Source organism: Vipera ursinii (genome assembly GCF_947247035.1).
Source record: "Vipera ursinii genome assembly, chromosome: 2".
Classification (NCBI taxonomy): Eukaryota; Metazoa; Chordata; class Lepidosauria; order Squamata; family Viperidae; genus Vipera; species Vipera ursinii.
In genome coordinates this window covers 241392935-241411267 of record NC_139513.1, presented here as the reverse complement: position 1 = coordinate 241411267, position 18333 = coordinate 241392935, and the positions used below count along the sequence as shown (strand labels likewise).

The following is an 18333-nucleotide window of genomic DNA, read 5'->3' as shown; positions in this document are numbered from 1 at the left end:
ATACTTAATGATGTGTTTGTAAATGTGTTCCAATGTTCTTTTTTGTCCAGCCCTTACACACTTTAGATCTGCATTCATTCCATAACATTTCAATATTTTTATTTTATTCCTTTATGACACATTTCTGCAAACTTATGTATTGGACATTACTGAACACTTTTAAAATAGTATTGACATTAGTTAAATATTTTCCATTGAAATTAGCTTGGACAAGTACTTTGTGTATGTGGGCAATCTTTTTGTGTGTACAGTATTTTATAGATCACAAATATTATAGCAAAATAAAAATAATTCATTTTTATACAGTTCTTGGTGACAAGACTGGAGAGAGCTGCTTTGGATTCTTGAATTAATAATTGTTAGTTACTACAGCTGAATTCTTTAAATGTTGACAAAATACATTTGTAATATTGCTTTAAAGCTTTTAAATTGTAAATAACCTTTAGGGCAGACATGTCGAACTCACAACATCACGTGATGTCATGCAACGTATCGAAGCTTTTTCTCCATTGCTGGCAATGGGGTGGGCACAGTTTCCTGCTGACACGTCCGGCCCGCGGGCTGGCAGTTTGACAACCCCTGCTTTAGCGGCTTTGAGAGTTAAACTATGACTCAATCATTTTGCCCCTCAATTCCTAGACCTAGAGGCTTTGATTTTCAGTTAATTCTTTCTTTTCCTATCAACATAACATAGTTATTAAATATATTTTCACATACTGAGACATATTTTCACATACATTTGAGTGCTGGGGAGCCCTGTTGTTAACAATGGCAATAATTAGCAGTTCTGTAATAATTTGAATATATATCAAACCCACAATTTATTCTAAATAGGTGAGATAAAATAAAGATAAAGTTTTATTTTATCTTACTTTAGCATAAGTATACTTCAGTTAATTTGAACCAGGAACTATGGACCCTAAAAAGTCTCTTTGCTTTGTTTTCAGTTAGGTCTTGTATTTCTAATTCTCCATGGAACCAAAAAGCTATGTAACTAGTGCCACCAAAAGAAAGTATTAAACATTCAAAATATTCTTTAACAATCTTTAAAGTTTAAGTAATAATACTAGACCTTTGACTATGATTTTCCTATCAACATGAAGAACATACATTTTTTAAAAGATTTTTTTTTCCTAAACAGGTTCCCACCTTCTTGGAAAATAACTCCATGTAGAATATATGTGCAGAATTTGTCCACTGTTCAATAAGTTTTATCTAGAAATAGGGCTGGATATTTTTTTTGTCTCAGAGTCAGGATAATGCTAAGTGAAAGAAAAACAATCTAATTTCTCTAAGGCTTCTTTCTATCATTGAAGTTGTAAATATTTTTGCTAAATTCATCTTCAGGAATTAATGCTTATAAATGTTCTCCAACTCAGTGTAAGGCTGTAATTTTTTTCCCAAAGTGTCCTGTTTAAGTTTGAATCCTCAGTGTTTCAGTTATTAATATCATTTCTTCAGTTGGATGGTGTGAAGGAATGTCATACATTTCTCCCAGGATGGCTTCTTCTCGTTGTCCGCCTTATTCTTTAACATTCTGTAACTTGCCTTGGGAAATACCGGAAAGATTTTAGTAAAGCAGCAGCAACAACAACAAAATGTTCAGCAAGTACTGACCCTTGTTCAGCCTTTCCCATTCAGATTCCATATGTGTATGCTTGTGTGTTTATATGACAGTTCATTATTTAAGTTTACTCTGTCAGAATAGGTTAAATATTCTTTGGGAACTATGGCTGCATCTTTGATACATGAAAAGCATGCTAAATATAGGAAAAACTAACCTGATAAGAAAAGCATGACAGACTGCTACCGCGAACAATATTTTGTCATTTGTTTCCTCTGATTTCTGAGAGCATTATATAAGCTGTGAAATGTCACTGCAATAAATTTCCGAGAGTGGCGCGTAGCAGCAGCAAATATGACTGTGGATGATTCATTCTAATGACTTGACTTCTGACCTATTTACAGATATATGACCAAGATGGGACACTACAGCACTTTATTGATGGTGGGGAACCCAGTAAGTCAAGTTGGATGAGATATATTCGATGTGCACGGCACTGTGGGGAACAAAATTTAACTGTAGTCCAATACAGGTAAGTTCCATTTCAGCTTATCGGACAAATATTTCAATTTATTTGCAATAGTACATATTTTGTCAAACAAATATGTGTCAGAAAGCAACAACAACAACAAAAATGCCATGTGAATAGTATATTTCACTGCAGCAAAAAAAATATGGCTTTGTAAATTCTCTTACGATAAGAAGCTGTGCTTACCAGGTTGCATGTAGAGGTAAGTGCTTTTTTAAAAAAAATGAATGCAAGATGCTTCTGGGCAAAAATTGCACTGAAATCATATGATGATTTTCTGTTAGTATTATAAGAATAATCAGTCACCTGAACTGGGGTTGCATAATAGCAGCCAACTTCAGAAAGCATTAAACAGTGTGGTAGCACTCATGCTTGTGATTAAGCTGTGTCCTGCAAAAATTTTGCAATTGTTTAGAAAACAAGGCAAGTGCAAAAATAGGACTTGATCCACATAACTGAACTGTCCTGCTTTTCATTTGGTAGAGGAATTCAGATTTAAGGCTGCAATTTTAAAAACATACTACGAACCATGTTAGATTAGACTAAAACTTCATTTATTTATAATATGCATACTATATGCATATTGATTGAAAGTAACCCCTACTAGATTCAATTGCACTTATTCCAAGTAACCTTTGCCTACTCTTTGTCCCTCAGCAGCAGCTCTGATTTTAGCTGCATTGTCCACTGTTAGATTGGAAAATTGTCTAATTCCCTTTCAAGGTCATCTGCTGGTTAAGTTCCAACTGCTAATTAAACTTAAGTTGCATTTTCCAGAATGATTGTAGGAAACAGCTAGAAAAATTTATGTGTTAATGATGAGAAATATAAGTCTACCATGTATTTATGTCTTGAGTTTTCTTATCTGCAAGGGACAGCACACTCTCATGGAGTAAAGAAATCAATCCTTTGAAGTTTCCCAGTGGCTTCACTGGGTGCCCAACAAAACCAAACTAAAGAGAATGAAAGAGAGGAACAATCCCACTGTGTTTATTCAAGCTTGTGGCTTGTTTATCAGACAATAGTTCTGGATGTATCTCTCCTGTGCAGTTGTGTGGGCCTAATCCACAGGTCTGCAAACTGCGGCTCCGGAGCCGCATGCGGCTCTTTCAGCTGTCTCCTGTGGCTCCCTGTCCTCTGCCATGTGCAGTCCAAAAAAAAAAAGTGGGACTAAAAAAGTTCAACCAATCAATTCAGATATGCAGGGTAGGTGCATATCTCGCCTTGGCTCCACTCTTCAGTCAAACCCTGTTCTGCGCATGCACGCATGTATGCGCATGTGCACACATTTTTTTGCAGCTCCCAGTTTTTCCTTTTGTGAGGGAACCAGTTCCGAGTGGCTCTTTCACTGTTTCAGGTTGCTGACCCCTGGCCTAATCCATTCTTGGAGAGAAAGGCTTGTGGAACACGGACATTACTCTGCATAGTACAGCACATATTCTTTCAAATGGCATGTAGACCTGAAAGGTTTAGAACTTAATTGCCTTTACTCACAATAAAAAATATCAGTTCCTCTGTGGAAAAAACAGAAAGCTTTGTAGACACACCTTCTGCTAGCACCTGGCCATTAGCTAATTATCTAAGAAATAAAGATCAAACATGAGAAGTTGTATCTGGATGTAGAAGTCATATTTGCAAACAAAATCACCCAGTAAATGTGCTGAATAGATATATGAACTTTCAGTCAACAATATTTCCCTTTTAAACTCCCCCTTTTAAAGCAGCAAGATATTTATGTGAAATAACTGTTTCCTAAATCCAAAGAGCATTAACCTTAGTGTGCTGCAACACACTTCCCACAGCAGTTTTAGGGGGCTAAAACAAAAAACTACCATATGAGCTGAAATTGTGCCCCTGTGGGAAAGGGGCCATTGAAAATCTAGCTCACGTCCGGCTATACTGCATCTTCTATAAGGAGAGACTCAATTTATAACACCTTATCTAATAAAATATCTGAGAAATACTGATTTTTATTTAACATGCATCTACTGTTATCAGATCAGTATGAAGTAGTTTCTCTGAATGTTACCAAATTCTGCTATGCTGTATGTAAATTGGGCAAATTTTAACTGCCCACTGTTAATCCACTACCAATTACAATGTATTATTCTGTCTTTTATTTTTTCCTATTATTATTGTTTTAATGCTTTTATTTGCTGGTCTGTGACCATAATAAAGATTGTTTGATTTCCCTTTTAAATTCAGAAACAAAGATTTGACATGACTAGGCATTATGGCAATATCACATGGCCAATTTGACAACTGCTATATTAGCTTCTTTGTTTTGTTTTGATCTGATTTGTTAAAAAGGCATATACTTTTAACTTTCTTTGTATTGACAAAAATCATTTTCACAGATGATTAGAGAATAAGATGAATAAAAGTAACTTCACAATCTGGAATACTTTCATGAATGCAATGGTCATTAGGCCTTTATTTTTTACAACTTAAACATGAAAGTAAATAATAGGAAATGAAAGAAAAACTACTTGCCAGTTTGGGCCACTAAACATTTTCTGTAAGAAGAAAGGTTTCAGTATAATATTATTATTAAAGTAGGGTGTGGGTCCCTTCATGAAGAATTCATACTGTTGATAGAAACATAGACTGGTCTGTGAGTAGTTCCTTCTGTAGGGAGATGAGGCTGAACAGTTTTATCCTGTGGCTGGATTGTTTTAGTTCTTGGGGGCTGTTTCTCTGAGGTTTTAATGTCAGCTCTTCTTTCAATGTGGTTTGTTGTTTTTCTTTTGCTCACTGTGTTCAGAACCCTGCTTTGACTGATTACAAATAATTTAATCCATGGCAAAACTAAAATGGAAATTAATGCATTGTTGTCATAAAGAGTACATTAATTGTTGAAGCACAATGGAGAGGTTATGGAACATGACAATGCACCATATGCCACTTCAGGAATGGTGCTAGTATGATGGCTATGTCTGCCACTCAACTTACCTAAACAATGGAGTGTAGATGGTATGTTTGTAATCGAGATATTTTCTGATCTACTAAGACAGTTGTGAACATATGTTGTCCTTATGCAGAACCCTGTGTCGCATCTGATATACTCTTAGAGGAAAGAGAGAATGAGAGAGAGAGAGAGAGATGAATGATGTCATACTTCAGTTTACTCTTTCTAAGAAGAGTGTAGAAGACTCCTTCTAGTCAGCAGACAGAGTTGGTTGCATAGGAGCACTGTTCCCCCAAAATTCCCTAGCTTAAACTGAGCATACTTGCAAGCAAAAAGACAAATTCTAAATTAAAATGCAGCCATGGGAAACCATTAAACATCTGTCAATATTAAACAGAACTTATAAGTCCCTGTTCATTCTGTAATTGTTGCTTAAAATTTTCTCTCTTGATCTGTTTTCCATTGCCTTTAAAAACAGTTTTTTTTAAAAAAAACCTGGCATCTATCACCAGGGACTGCATCCAAGTGTAAAGAAATAATAAAAAAAACGTTAAACCCTGAAAATCCATCTAATTTTTATTGTACATGGACGTCCTCCTCACTGAAAGTCAGATGGTTTAAATTCATTCTGTTATGATTTGTAATATCTAAATGGAATTTTCTTCAAAGAGCTCTTGATTGATTGACCCTTCGCTGAACGTTTTGTTTTTATTTTGAAGCTGACAATAATGTTTGTTGGCATGTGTTCTGCTTCAACTGCGTTGGGACGCCACGAAGCTATCTTTATGAGTCATCCAACCACAATACTAAATACATGTCAGCAAAGGAAATATTATCCGAAAGAGGAAAAATCCCTTTGATGTACTTCAACATGCAGAGATTTCTGCAAGTTTTGGAAGCTCTGTGAGCTTGTAAGGAATGGTGTATGCTTACACTTTTTTTCCTCTTTTTTTGGCCTACTCCTCAGAGACCACCCATTGCTCGAAAACAGTTCAGTTCTTTCAGCACCAAAGTGTGTCATTGGGTTTTAGCACATTCATTTGCTGGGCTGCTGTGTTTATGTTAGGTGAAGCCAAACAGAGAGATGAAAAGTTACAAGGGTGAAGTACAAAGTAGACTGTATTTTTTTTTCGAAGTCAGGAGATGCGGGTGATTTATAACTCTGCCCCAATTTGATTTTTATGTAATGGTGGAAAGAATTAATAAAATGTGCAGCTTGGGTGAAAATAGTGGGAGGGGGAGAGAATGAGGGCAGGAAAGAGAGCAAGGCTTGAGTTTTTGTCAGATATTCATAGAAGGTTGGGAAAAAGCATTCTGCTTAGCCAGCAGTGCCCTCCTGAGACAGGGTGGCAGTAAGAGAGGAAAGTAACAAGATAAATGAAATTTTTGCAGCTGCTCGTAAAATATTGAGAATCTGCACTTTTTTATTGATCTTTATGATCCTGTTGCCAAGAGCCACTTTGCGGTGACAAAATATGTTGACAAGTGCATATCTCACTGCCATGAAAAATGTGGTTAAGGATTCTCCTTATGTCGGCAGTGTTACACAAGAAACAAATTGCACCACTCTGGCCAATTTTTTACAAAGAGACTAAATTTAAGGCTTACCATCCCTGCAAGCTTTTATCTCAGACTTCAGGCTTTTAGCAATTCTTCACTGCAGGAAGCAGTTCGGATTCAACTTTTTCAAAACTCCATTTGTATCTATGCTTCACATGAGGTGGTGTTATAAATGGCCCTTCCTTTCTTCTATGGCTATATCATTCTGTAGGGTGTTACTCCAGGTAGAAAGGAATGCTCATCTTGTATTTATCGAATTGCCTTCTATCATATATAAGGATGTTTTATGTTACTGTAACTGGTTTAAGTGACAAGCTACAGTGTCAAGATAATTTTTCTTTTGGCTCCTAAATGCCTACTTTCAGGTTGGTTTCACCACTGTTTATAGCCTCCCCTTATTGTTTCAGATTGCATGCTTCCTTCTAAGAAAATATTATATTAGCTACATTATAAAATCATACATAAAGAGAAGTATGAATGAATAAAGAAATGGATTACCAGGAAAGGTCTGCTTTTTGTAGCTCTAGTTTAGTAGGCCTAGTTTAGGCCATTCCTCTGTCTAACTTGTACAAATCTTGGATTGTGCTAAGCAATGAAGTGATAGCATGGCTTGGTGCAAGGAGATGGATTTCCTTTGAGTGGGTATGTATGTGTCTCTGTATGCACACATGGAGCAAGGCAGAATTTAAATGAATTTGAAGAACTTCAATGTATAATACATACAGCATCTCCTTGCTTAAAACAGTTCAACTTTGTTCAGGCTGCAAAGAAGACAAAGAAAAGTTAAGGAATTCCATTGAGTTAATTACATTAAAGTTAACTTTCAAAATGTTCAAAAATATTCACAGGAACTCGCTTCCCAGCATATAACTGTTATTGATTCTGTTATTTTCGTGACAACATACTTGGAACATTCTGACATGCCAGAAAAATGACTTTTCTGAGAAATTATGGATCTATTGTTCAGTTTTGACTATATTAGTCTCTTTTAAAAACCTGCAAGGTTATTCTGGATTCTCTGTCAAAGAAGACATGTAACTTATTTATTATCTGTACAATCCGTTCTAAGGCACTGAATGCTAAGAAACAAAATAGGTGCCTTTTTATGCCCGGAATATCTCATTTTGAAATGTCACATCAACTATCAGCAACTGGTGGAAGCTCTTTATCTGCCAAGCTATCAGCAGGCAAGCTGGGAGTTTCCATGATGGTATTTTTCTTCATTAGAAAACTGGACAAGTGTGCTAGTTAGGCATTATATACTTAAAATATATTTGTAAGCAAAACATTGCAAGGTGGAAAAATATTTGAAATATATGCGTTTTAAAAACATTTTTTTAAATTGTCCTAAAAAGATGTTGAGCACTATTTAGCATCAGTCATCTTTAAATAATCTTAGATATTACATAACTTTCTGCATTGTTTTCATGCTTTTGAGGGATACTAGCTACAATTTTGTTCTTTATTTATAACTCAACTTCTATAAATCAGAAAAAGTATATTGCCTGAAACAATACTTAATTTTAAAAGATACATAACACACTTTGACTATGCAGAGTAGAAAAGATGAAGCTTCTTCACATTGAGTTTGATTTCTGGTGACTAGATGGAAACATCCCTACAGTGTCCTCGTTAGCAAAACCAAAGTGTTTTGCCATTGCTCCCTTCTGCAATTTTGTTTTGATTTTCCTGTTTAGCCTACAGACTTTGATATCCTAGTGGTCTCCCATTCTATTATTAGCCAGTTCAGAACTTGACTTGTTTTAAGGGACAAACAAGTGGTTAGCAACATACAGCCACTTGCTGAGACCCACACATGGTATTGAACTTCAAAATGCCCTTTATGGTAGCCGCTTTATCACAATGTAATAGCTGTCACCCATCATCTATTTAGCTTTTGTATTTATCTTCACCTTAAGATACAGATTGATACTAATGTGTGTGTCCTGAGACTGCTGTTTCAATGATGATGTCAACGCTGCTAACATCAAATCAGGTCAGCTAGATGTGTGATATCCGGGACTGCCAGAACGCATAGCTTTTGCTAGTCAAAGTTTTCATGCAGGTGATCAGGAGGATGCACTTTAATAAAAAAATATGCTGGGGTCTCATTCTTTCTTTCTTTCTCTTTTGTTCTATGACCAGATCAAATATATTCTACCGAGCTTGCATGGATATTCCCAGAGGCACTGAGTTGTTGGTGTGGTATAATGACAGCTACACATCTTTCTTTGGAATCCCTTTGCAGTGCATTGCACAGGATGAGAACTGTAAGTGGCACTTTACCTAAAAAAAGTATCTTATGAATGCATGATTTGTATTTGGATTAAAGTAGATCCCTGCCCTATCAATTGAACCATGTCAACAAATATGAATTTTCTACCTTCAATATGAAAAACTGTTTTGAAGGTGCTAACTATAGGAACTAATATTATGTTACTACAAGACGTAGCATTATTACTTACATTTATAATACACATTTGTTGTATTTGAAGACTATTAATTTGAGGTTTTGCAAGACTATTAACTTAAGTACTGCAACACTAATCAGTGAAAAGCAGTTGATTACAAAAAAGACTTTTCTGAATAGACAGGTTATACCTTTTCTTTCTATTAAGATGTTAGTTAGGATCTGAAAAACCCTTCAGTTTAGTGAGCATTATGAAGCAATATCAATCTTATAAATTATTGTGAAATATTAGACCAGCAGGGAAATTTATCATTTGGTCTATCACAAAAGTTAGTGTTTCCTGAGGATGATACCACATCCCTATTGTGTGCACAGATACTTGATAAACACCAGGTTCTGTATCTTTTTAAGTTAAAAAAAAGTGCTGCCAGTTGTTGCATATAAAGAAACATATAGTCTTATGTTTAACCTGAATGGGAGTGGTTTGCATTTTAAAGGGAGGGACCTGGTCAAAAAATATTTCTGCATCAGCTGTAATGTTTTCTAGCCACTGCATCATAGACAGTCCCAGATGCTAGATCAAACATCCACAGATATACTGTATAATGGGGAGACAGAGTACCGTAAAAACTAATGCAACAGTATGTCCACCTTTATTTGTTCCTGTGCCCTGTAGGTAACTCAACCTGTCATGAAACAAGCAGTTAAGGCAGAACTCAGCCTGTGGTTTTGATTGTTTTTGTTTATCCTGCATCCATTTTCCCCTCCCCCTTCCTCCATTTTACAATGTGTCAAATTTTACATGATAAATTCCTTAAGAACAAACTTATCCTTTTCTTCTCTGGAAAGTATGATAGGTATCAGTGGGATTCTGTAATGAATAAGCAACTATTATTTTTAAAAATGTAATAATTAGACCATGATAGTTCCAAATTTTGATTTTCTGACAGGTATACCTATTATGGGAAAGCATAAGTGCATTTAAATGGGCATAGAATGGGTTGCCATCTCTGTTCCAGATGAGGAAGTGTATGATATGAAGTGTGAGCAGTCATTGATATTATTGGTTGCTGGATATATAATTAATTTTATGGTTTCTGAAATATGTCAATTACACACAGAGAAACAGTTGCAAACAACTGTAATTATTTTAGACATCTGTGACACTTGAAAAATTGAATTTCACTTACTCACTTTGTACAATTTAGTACATTGCTCTTATTCATGTCTACTTAGACATAAATTCCATCTCATGAAGGACGACTCTGAGTGGCATACAATTAAAAAGTACAACAACCAAATTAAAAACAAAGAATAATTTAAGGGAAGAGATGTGGACTATACCCATCCTATCTGCTTTGAAAAATGCTTGCTTGGAGAAAATATACAAAACATCCAGATTTATTCATCTATTCATCTGCATTGAATTGCCTGCCTAATGAATTATTTTTCTTCATATATGTTTGTGTAAATTGTTTGTTTGCTACTAACTGTATATCAATTTTTCATAATGAGTTTAAAAATTTGCAAAAGAGAAATAATGAAATAATCACCTATAAATATTAGATAGGTATATCCAAGACTATTTCACATTCTTATAATGAACTAAACTTTGTTGCCATTATTATGAAAATAGTGATAAAATTCTGAAAATAATCAGTAGGAATGTTTCATGTGTGGTAAATAAGATTTTCCACTTTTTTAATGTCTGTGCAAGCAAAAATAGACTTTTTTGAATTGCTGTTCTTCCACTTACATGATGTTCGTGGCATGAGGAAATATACAGAAATATAAATCTCAAATTTGTTTTTGGAATTCTTTTTTACCACTTCCTGACCACCATACAGGACTGCATGTGTAGACCAGGGAAAATTTCATTGCAATGCTCATCTGTTCATCTCTACAATTAGAATTCAGTGCTTTATTGTAAACACAATGAAAGATAAGTAGATTATGGTGTGTGTTTATACTAATATATTTTTTCATATTTCTGAAGGCTGTGTTATAATGACAGAAATTTTCTTTTTCTTCCCCCACCCCCAGTGAATGTTCCTTCAACTGTAATGGAAGCCATGTCAAGACAAGATACTCTCCAGCCATTTAACAAAAGTAGCAAACCGCCCTCTGCCCCTCCACAGCGATCCATAGTCTTTCCACAGACTCCATGTAACAGGAATTTCTCTCTTCTGGATAAATCGGGTTCTCTCGAATCAGGATTTAACCAGATCAGTGTAAAAAACCAACGAGTCCTCGCAAGTCCAACATCAACAAGTCAATTAAATTCTGAGTTTAGTGACTGGCATCTTTGGAAATGTGGGCAATGCTTTAAGACTTTCACCCAGCGGATCCTCTTGCAAATGCATGTTTGTACACAGAACCCTGACAGGTAAAAGCATGGACACTCTTTACTTCTGTATCTGCTTACATAGACAACATTGCTTTTGCTTTATCAGGGTGACACTCTTTTCAGCAGCAGAGGGTTATTAGCAGGGAACCTGTGCAGTGCAATTCATCTGCTGCTGTATGAAACATACAGATAATAGCTGTAGGTTAGTGTTATTATTTGTAAAAATATTGGGTACCTAAAGACACAGATGAGAGAAAATGGCTAAGAATATAATCTAAGTTTGGTACATCTCTTGGAAAGTGGAGGAGGGGGACAAAATAGAAGGAAAATATATGGATATACCAGATGGGAAAAAAGAGGTCAAGATAATTAAGCCTCATTCTATCTTTGAGAGATAATATAACTTGTGGCTCAGCAGCTGTCATAGCCATTTCAGGGTTCACCTATAGTGTGCAATGTGTATGAACTTAATTAAGTACTAAGGGGTAATGAATTGGAATTTTTTGCTTAGCACTATTTTTCTTCAGAGCATGCAAAGCCATAAATCGTGCAAAGCTGTCAAAAGGAAATACCTACTCCACTAGTGATGTGGAGGAAAACAGATGCCATTTATTCAATAAACTAATATCCACACCGAAGAAAAATGTTGACTAGATACCTCAGAGTCAAAGTTGGTTGAAAGTTTGTCAATACAGAATTTTATGGCCATGAACTGAGGATGAAATTTAGCTGAACAAGTGAATTAAAATTTCAGGTACCCTGACCAATGGCCCGGTAGAGATAATGGAACTATTATTTATGAATCAAATCTGGTTTATTTGACAATTTTGATAGCTGGCAGCACAAAAGGCAAAAATCAAATTAACCCAATAAAAATATTGTTTTGTGATTTTGTTGTTCCTTTAGTGACAAAGAGGTGCTTTAACAAAAATGATTGAATGTCCTGAAACAATCATTTGAGAAACAGTCCACAAGTATTGTTCTTATGCTACTTCAGTGGTGAAAAGGAGCCTTAGCGGATTACAGAGAAGTTTAGAAAGCTAATATGCCATTTTAGTAAACATTAATGTTTTCATTGCTGACTATAAATATTTTATTATTTTATAGGAATCTCATCAAAATACATTAATCATGCTTACTGCTATAGAACCTCAGGGTTTTTTTCCCCAGTAAATCTTCTATATGGGTTTTGCATGAGAACAAATTAATAAAATTATTAAGGAAACAAAAGAACTTTTTAATATTGCTTGCAAATTTCCAAAGAAATTTCTATTATTCAACCAGAGATCTAAATATGTTTGAATGGATGCATAGATCTCTCAATTTTTTTTGTTCATTTCAGTAAAGTGAATAGATTGCATGGTGAGATATGTACTTAATGGTAATTTCTCCACTAAAGTAAATAAGCTAATTTTTCAAAATATTTATGCATGTACTGTAGTGTACATCAAATATTATGTGCCTGCAAGAAATCAGATCTTTGGATTAAAGTCAATTTCATGTTACTATTTTCACTGCATTAAAATGTGCAAAACATTGACCAATAATTAAAGAATCTACCATAACAATTTTGAGGATTTAAAAACTAAAATAGAATGCCATTTTTTTTGAATATTTGCACACTTAATCATACTAAATTATAATAATGTTCCTAAGCATGGACCAACCTATCGCTGAATCTTAACAGTAATCTTGTACTAATGCTGAAGTAGTCTTCAAACAGCAGCCATTTAGGTTGTTTGTCTCTAAGATTAGGTATAGTCAGAGCTGAGATGAAGGAAGAGTTTTTTCATCATCTTTTACAAAAGAACAATGTTTGAATTTATCTGGAGATTCTGCATGTATTCAGGCGATAGAAAAAAAAACATGGAAATTCATTGGTACCTCTGCCTCTTAGTAGTAATGGAAATCTACACCAGTTATTTTTTAGTTCTGGTACTCATACAACTTACATATTCTGGGGCCTTTTTCAGATATTACAATAAGAAAATGGTTAGGAAATGTAAGATAAGAATAGTCCAAAGTATGCTAGAGTAGTAGAAAGTACATCTTTCAATCAATAGGTTCGCCTGGTGCTCCAGTTGCAACCCTACCTGGACCGAGATGCCCTACGCACAGTCACTCATGTGCTCGTGACCTCCCGGTTAGACTACTGCAACGCTGTCTACATGGGGCTGCCCTTGAGAACCACTCAGAGTCTTCAGCTGGTGCAGAATGCAGCCGCGTGAGTTGTGATGGGGGTTTCCTGATACTCCCATGTAACACCTCTACTCCACGAGCTGCATTGGCTTCCGGTTGCCCTCCGGGTGAGATTCAAGGTGCTGGTGATGACCTATAAAGCCCTAAATGGCTTGAGTCCGGGATATTTGAGGGAACACCTGTTGCCGGCATCAAGTTCTCTTCATCCTGTGCGTTCCCACAGGGAGGGCCTTCTCTGGGTGCCGCCCAGTGGCGTAGCGTGGGGGGTGCAGGGGGGGCCAGCCGCACCAGGTGCAACATCTGGGGGGGCGCTCGCACTGAGCTGCTCAGGGAGCCCCAAGGGCTGCACAGAGTTGGCTTGGCTCCGCTCTCGAGCTGCTCTTTCTTGCAAAGCGAAATGAGTCCGGCAGGTGAGATGGGCAGCCACATAAACTGAATAAAATAAATAGAAGCGGCCAACTCTCCGCCCAGGCTCAGGCCAACCGCAAGCGCCCTGCAGGCGCCCTGGCAGGTTTGGCCGAGCGAAGACGGACCCGCTGGCCGGCCGGCCTAGCTTCGTGCGCATGCGTGGCTTTATTTAGCGGGGCTCACGTGCGAGCTTGAATGCAGCGGCTCTTGCAGGTCGGAGCCCCGCCCAGCCGCCATCGAGAGGGACCCGGAAGCATCCCGCAAGCGCGCGACTCTTCTTGGAAAGTCTACGCCGCTGTGGGGCGCGTCTTTTCAGCAGTGCCGTGACGTCACCGCCCGCCCGCCCCTCTATTTCTGCTTCCCGTTGCCTTGCCCCGGGTGCTGACAACCCACGCTACGCCACTGGTGCCGCCGGTAAAAGGCTGCTGGCGGATAACACCCAGGGGGAGGGCCTTCTCTGTGGGCGCACCTGCCCTTTGGAACCAGCTGCCTGTGGAGCTTAGGACTGCCCCCGACCTTCGCTCATTTCGCCGGGACCTGAAGACCTGGCTCTTTGAGCTTTCCAGCCCAGGCTGAGAGTTTTAATTGGGGTTTTTATATTTCTACTTCAGGGACTGAATTTAATCATTTTTAATTGTTTTTTAATTTTTGTATTGATGTTTTAAACACCTTGTAAACCGCCCTGAGTCCTATGGGAAAAGGGGCAGTATATAAATCTAATAAAATCTAAAATCTAAAAATAGCCAGGAACAATAGCAGTGAGTACGTGTACTTTTTTCAGTTTTCCAATTATGTATATTAATATTAGCAAGCTATTTTTTCTCACCAAATAATAATTATATTTGTGAGAATATTGTGCTTGCACTTTTTGTCAATGTTTTTGTAGTTGAGTAAAGCAATTATATAAAGTGTGAGTCATAGTCAATATCACTATAGTATCATTGTTCACCCAAGAAAATGTAGATTGGAATACAGATCTTGAAATTTTTCACTGCCAACAGATCTACATTGAGCTAAAATAAGTGTTCTTGAAGGTGAAAGTTTGCTTTGTCTCATCTTATGCACTCCCAACAGCTTGGAGGAAGGGTTAACTCACTACTAGAAAAAGGCTCTAGTAGCAATTAATGGGATTAGGGGAAAACTTTTCTTTAAACATTTACTCTACACAAGACATAGCTGGATAAAATCTCATTATAGGCAGCTTTCTGGGTTTGCTTTCTGGACATAAAAACTGGACCCAATATTAAAATTATTTTACAAGAGTAGAGTTTGTCTGTTGAGAGTAGAGACAGCTAGGGGAATAAGGACAACTTGGAAATTGAGATTATCACATTTTTGTATCAAAAGAATAGAGACAATCCTTAAATCTTTCTTAAGAAACAATGGGCTTTGGTCAACTATTCTTCTATCTTGTAATATATGATAAGAATTTCAATTTTTTGCATTTCCTATATATACAATGTAAACATTTTTTCCTCTGGATTAATTAATTAATTTATGGATTTGCTGGAAAATTATTTGTGGATTTATATGGTTATTACCTGTAGTTTTTTACTACTTGATAAGATAGAAAAATATGGGTTAGATAGCATTACCACCAGATGGATTCGTAGCTGGCTGACAGGCCGTACTCAGCATGTGGCCCTCAATGGAACTGCATCTACATGAAAGGAAGTGTGTAGTGGGGTGCTCCAGGGCTCTGTTCTGGGCCCAGTGCTCTTCAATATCTTCATTAACGATTTGGATGAGGGGATAGATGGGGAACTCATCAAATTTGTAGATGATACCAAGCTGGCAGGAATAGCCAATACTCCAGAAGATAGGCTTAAGATACAGGAGGATCTGGACAGACTCAAACACTGGGCACTATCTAACAAAATGAAATTCAATGGTGAAAAAAGTAAGGTTCTACATTTAGGCAGGAAAAATCAAATGCACAGGTATAGTATAGGTGGTACCTTGCTCAATAGTAGTAACTGTGAGAGGGATCTCGGAGTCCTAGCAGACAATCACTTCAATATGAGCCAGCAGTGTGCTGCAGCTGCCAAAAAAGCCAACACAGTGCTAGGCTGCATTAACAGAGGGATAGAATCAAGATCAAGTGAAGTACTAATACCACTTTACAATGCTTTGGTAAGGCCACACCTGGAATACTGCATCCAGTTTTGGTCACCATGATGTAAAAAAGATGTTGAGACTCTAGAAAGGGTACAGAGAAGAGCAACAAAGATGATTGGGGGACTGGAGACTAAAACATATAAGGAACGGTTGCTGGAATTGGGTATGTGTAGTTTAACGAAGAGAAGAGTGAGGGGTGACATGATAGCAGTGTTCCAATATCTCAGGGGCTGCCACAAAGAAGAGGGAGTCAAGCTATTCTCCAAAGCACCTGAAAGCAGGACAAGAAGCAACCGATGGAAACTAGTCAAGGAGAGAAGCAACCTAGAACTAAGGAGAAACTTCCTGACAGTTAGAACAATTAACCACTGGAACAACCTGCCTCCAGAGGTGGTGAATGCTCCAACACTGGAGGTTTTTAAGAAGAGACTGGACAGCCATTTGCCTGAAATGGTATAGGGTTTCCTGCCTGAGCAGGGGGTTGGACTAGATGACCTCCAAGGTCCCTTCCAACAACAACTACTTCTTCTTCTTCTTCTTCTTCTTCTTCTTCTTCTTCTTCTTCTTCTTCTTCTTCTTCTTCTTCTTCTTCTTCTTCTTCTTCTTCTTCTTCTTCTTTTTCTTCTTCTTCTTCTTCTTCTTCTTCTTCTTCTTCTTATTATTATTATTATTATTATTATTATTATTATTATTATTATTATTATTATTAAATATCTTGTAATAGATGAAGTGAATAAGGTTTTCCTATCAAGGTTATAGATGTTATGCAGTGTAGAATATTGGAGCCAGATTTGAGGACAATCAAGGAATTTCCCCAGTGCATGTATTTACAATTCTAGGAAAACACTTGTAATTGTTGTAATATGTATATTAACACTATCATCATGTATGATTAATAATGTAATTAGCATTTAATGCTATGTAATTATTAGGACCATATAAAGCACACAGCTTCACTTCTAGCAAAGTGATTCACTATATGGAGATAAAGAGGACACCTCCTTCATTTTAATAAAGCCTTTTATGCAGCCTTCAACACTGGGCTAATACTGTCAGAAAAGGCTTCTCTCAGACTTCTGGCCCAACGCTATCAAAGTGCTTAGGGCATAGGAAGCTTTAAGAATTCTCTCATGCTTAGCCTGAAAGATCTTCCTAGGACATGTTGGTAGGGTTTAAACCTCTGACTTGCATTGTGGATTTGTGCACTGTCAAACCTAATTTAATATAGAAGCACATCAACTGAGCTCTGCAGAAAAAGTCTGAAAAGAGGTTCCAGAGCAGAGTGAGGTAAAGCACTACTGTCACTTTGCTCTTATAGATGTGATGATTTTGCTTCGCAAAACAGTAGGACCTCATGCTTTGTTCCAAGTTGCACTGAAGCAAAATGCTTCATAGAAACCATTGTTCAAATCACTCAAAGGAAAGTCACTGTTGCGATTATTACTAAAGAGTGCAATATGAACCTTGTGTAACTGTTCTGAAATCACCAATAAAAGGACTTTCTAGTCATGTTCTCCAAGGCAGAGAGTCTAGAACACCAGAACAGATTAAAAATCCACCTGCTTTGAGAGGAACACCCTTGACCTGCCAGTGCTTTGACCCATCCCTTTCACCATTGTTTCTGAACAGGAGTATGATAGGCCTTTCTCTATTTCTCAACAATAGCAGAAATAGGTTTGCACTTGCAAAGTCGGTTCCTCTTAAGTCATGCCTGGTTATTCACTAACTTGCACTGGTTTATGATTATTATGGCTGGTTGATCAAGTAGATTTGACAGTAAAAAAAACTGTGAGTGATTTGTGCCAAGAATAGAGACATTCAGTGCCTCTAGCACGATTATAGTGGCAGAGTGCAAATGCCTTTCTACATAAAGAGTACATGGCATTTCAAAAGGGAGATGAGTTGTTTTGCAGATACCTTTTATTTCCACTGAAAGAGAAGAAATATATTCACCAAATGCATGGTGTTTTGACCTGTTTTCAATAGTAACAGTGGTAGTACAGCATAATATAGTACAGCATTAGTATAGTAGTAACTTTTAATTATCTCATTTGCAATATATATTGTATGAATATTTTTATTTGGATTTTCTATTCCCATTTTAGACAATAAGAATATATTTTAATTTAAACCCAATACTTTTTCTTTTAATTAGAAAAAAAAATTAAGAAATCATCTTACTATGGTTTGCTATGACTGATTATTTCTAGTTCAAAGAAATAATTTGACTTGCTCCCAAGATACAATTACACATCTTGTGCTGTTTCTAATAGCTCTTCTATAGGGCAAT

General features: G+C 36.8%; 1 protein-coding gene across 1 annotated transcript in view; it reads left to right on the top strand.

Annotated features, from left to right (window-relative positions):
• Positions 1 to 18333, top strand: part of PRDM6 (PR/SET domain 6) — a gene marked incomplete at both ends in the record, with an annotated part of 96860 nt that overhangs the window by 60190 nt on the left and 18337 nt on the right. The window contains 3 exons of the mRNA XM_083351613.1: positions 1969 to 2096; positions 8707 to 8831; positions 11015 to 11357. Of these exons, the coding sequence (XP_083207739.1) occupies positions 1969 to 2096; positions 8707 to 8831; positions 11015 to 11357 (596 nt within the window). The remainder of the gene's footprint in view (positions 1 to 1968; positions 2097 to 8706; positions 8832 to 11014; positions 11358 to 18333) is intronic.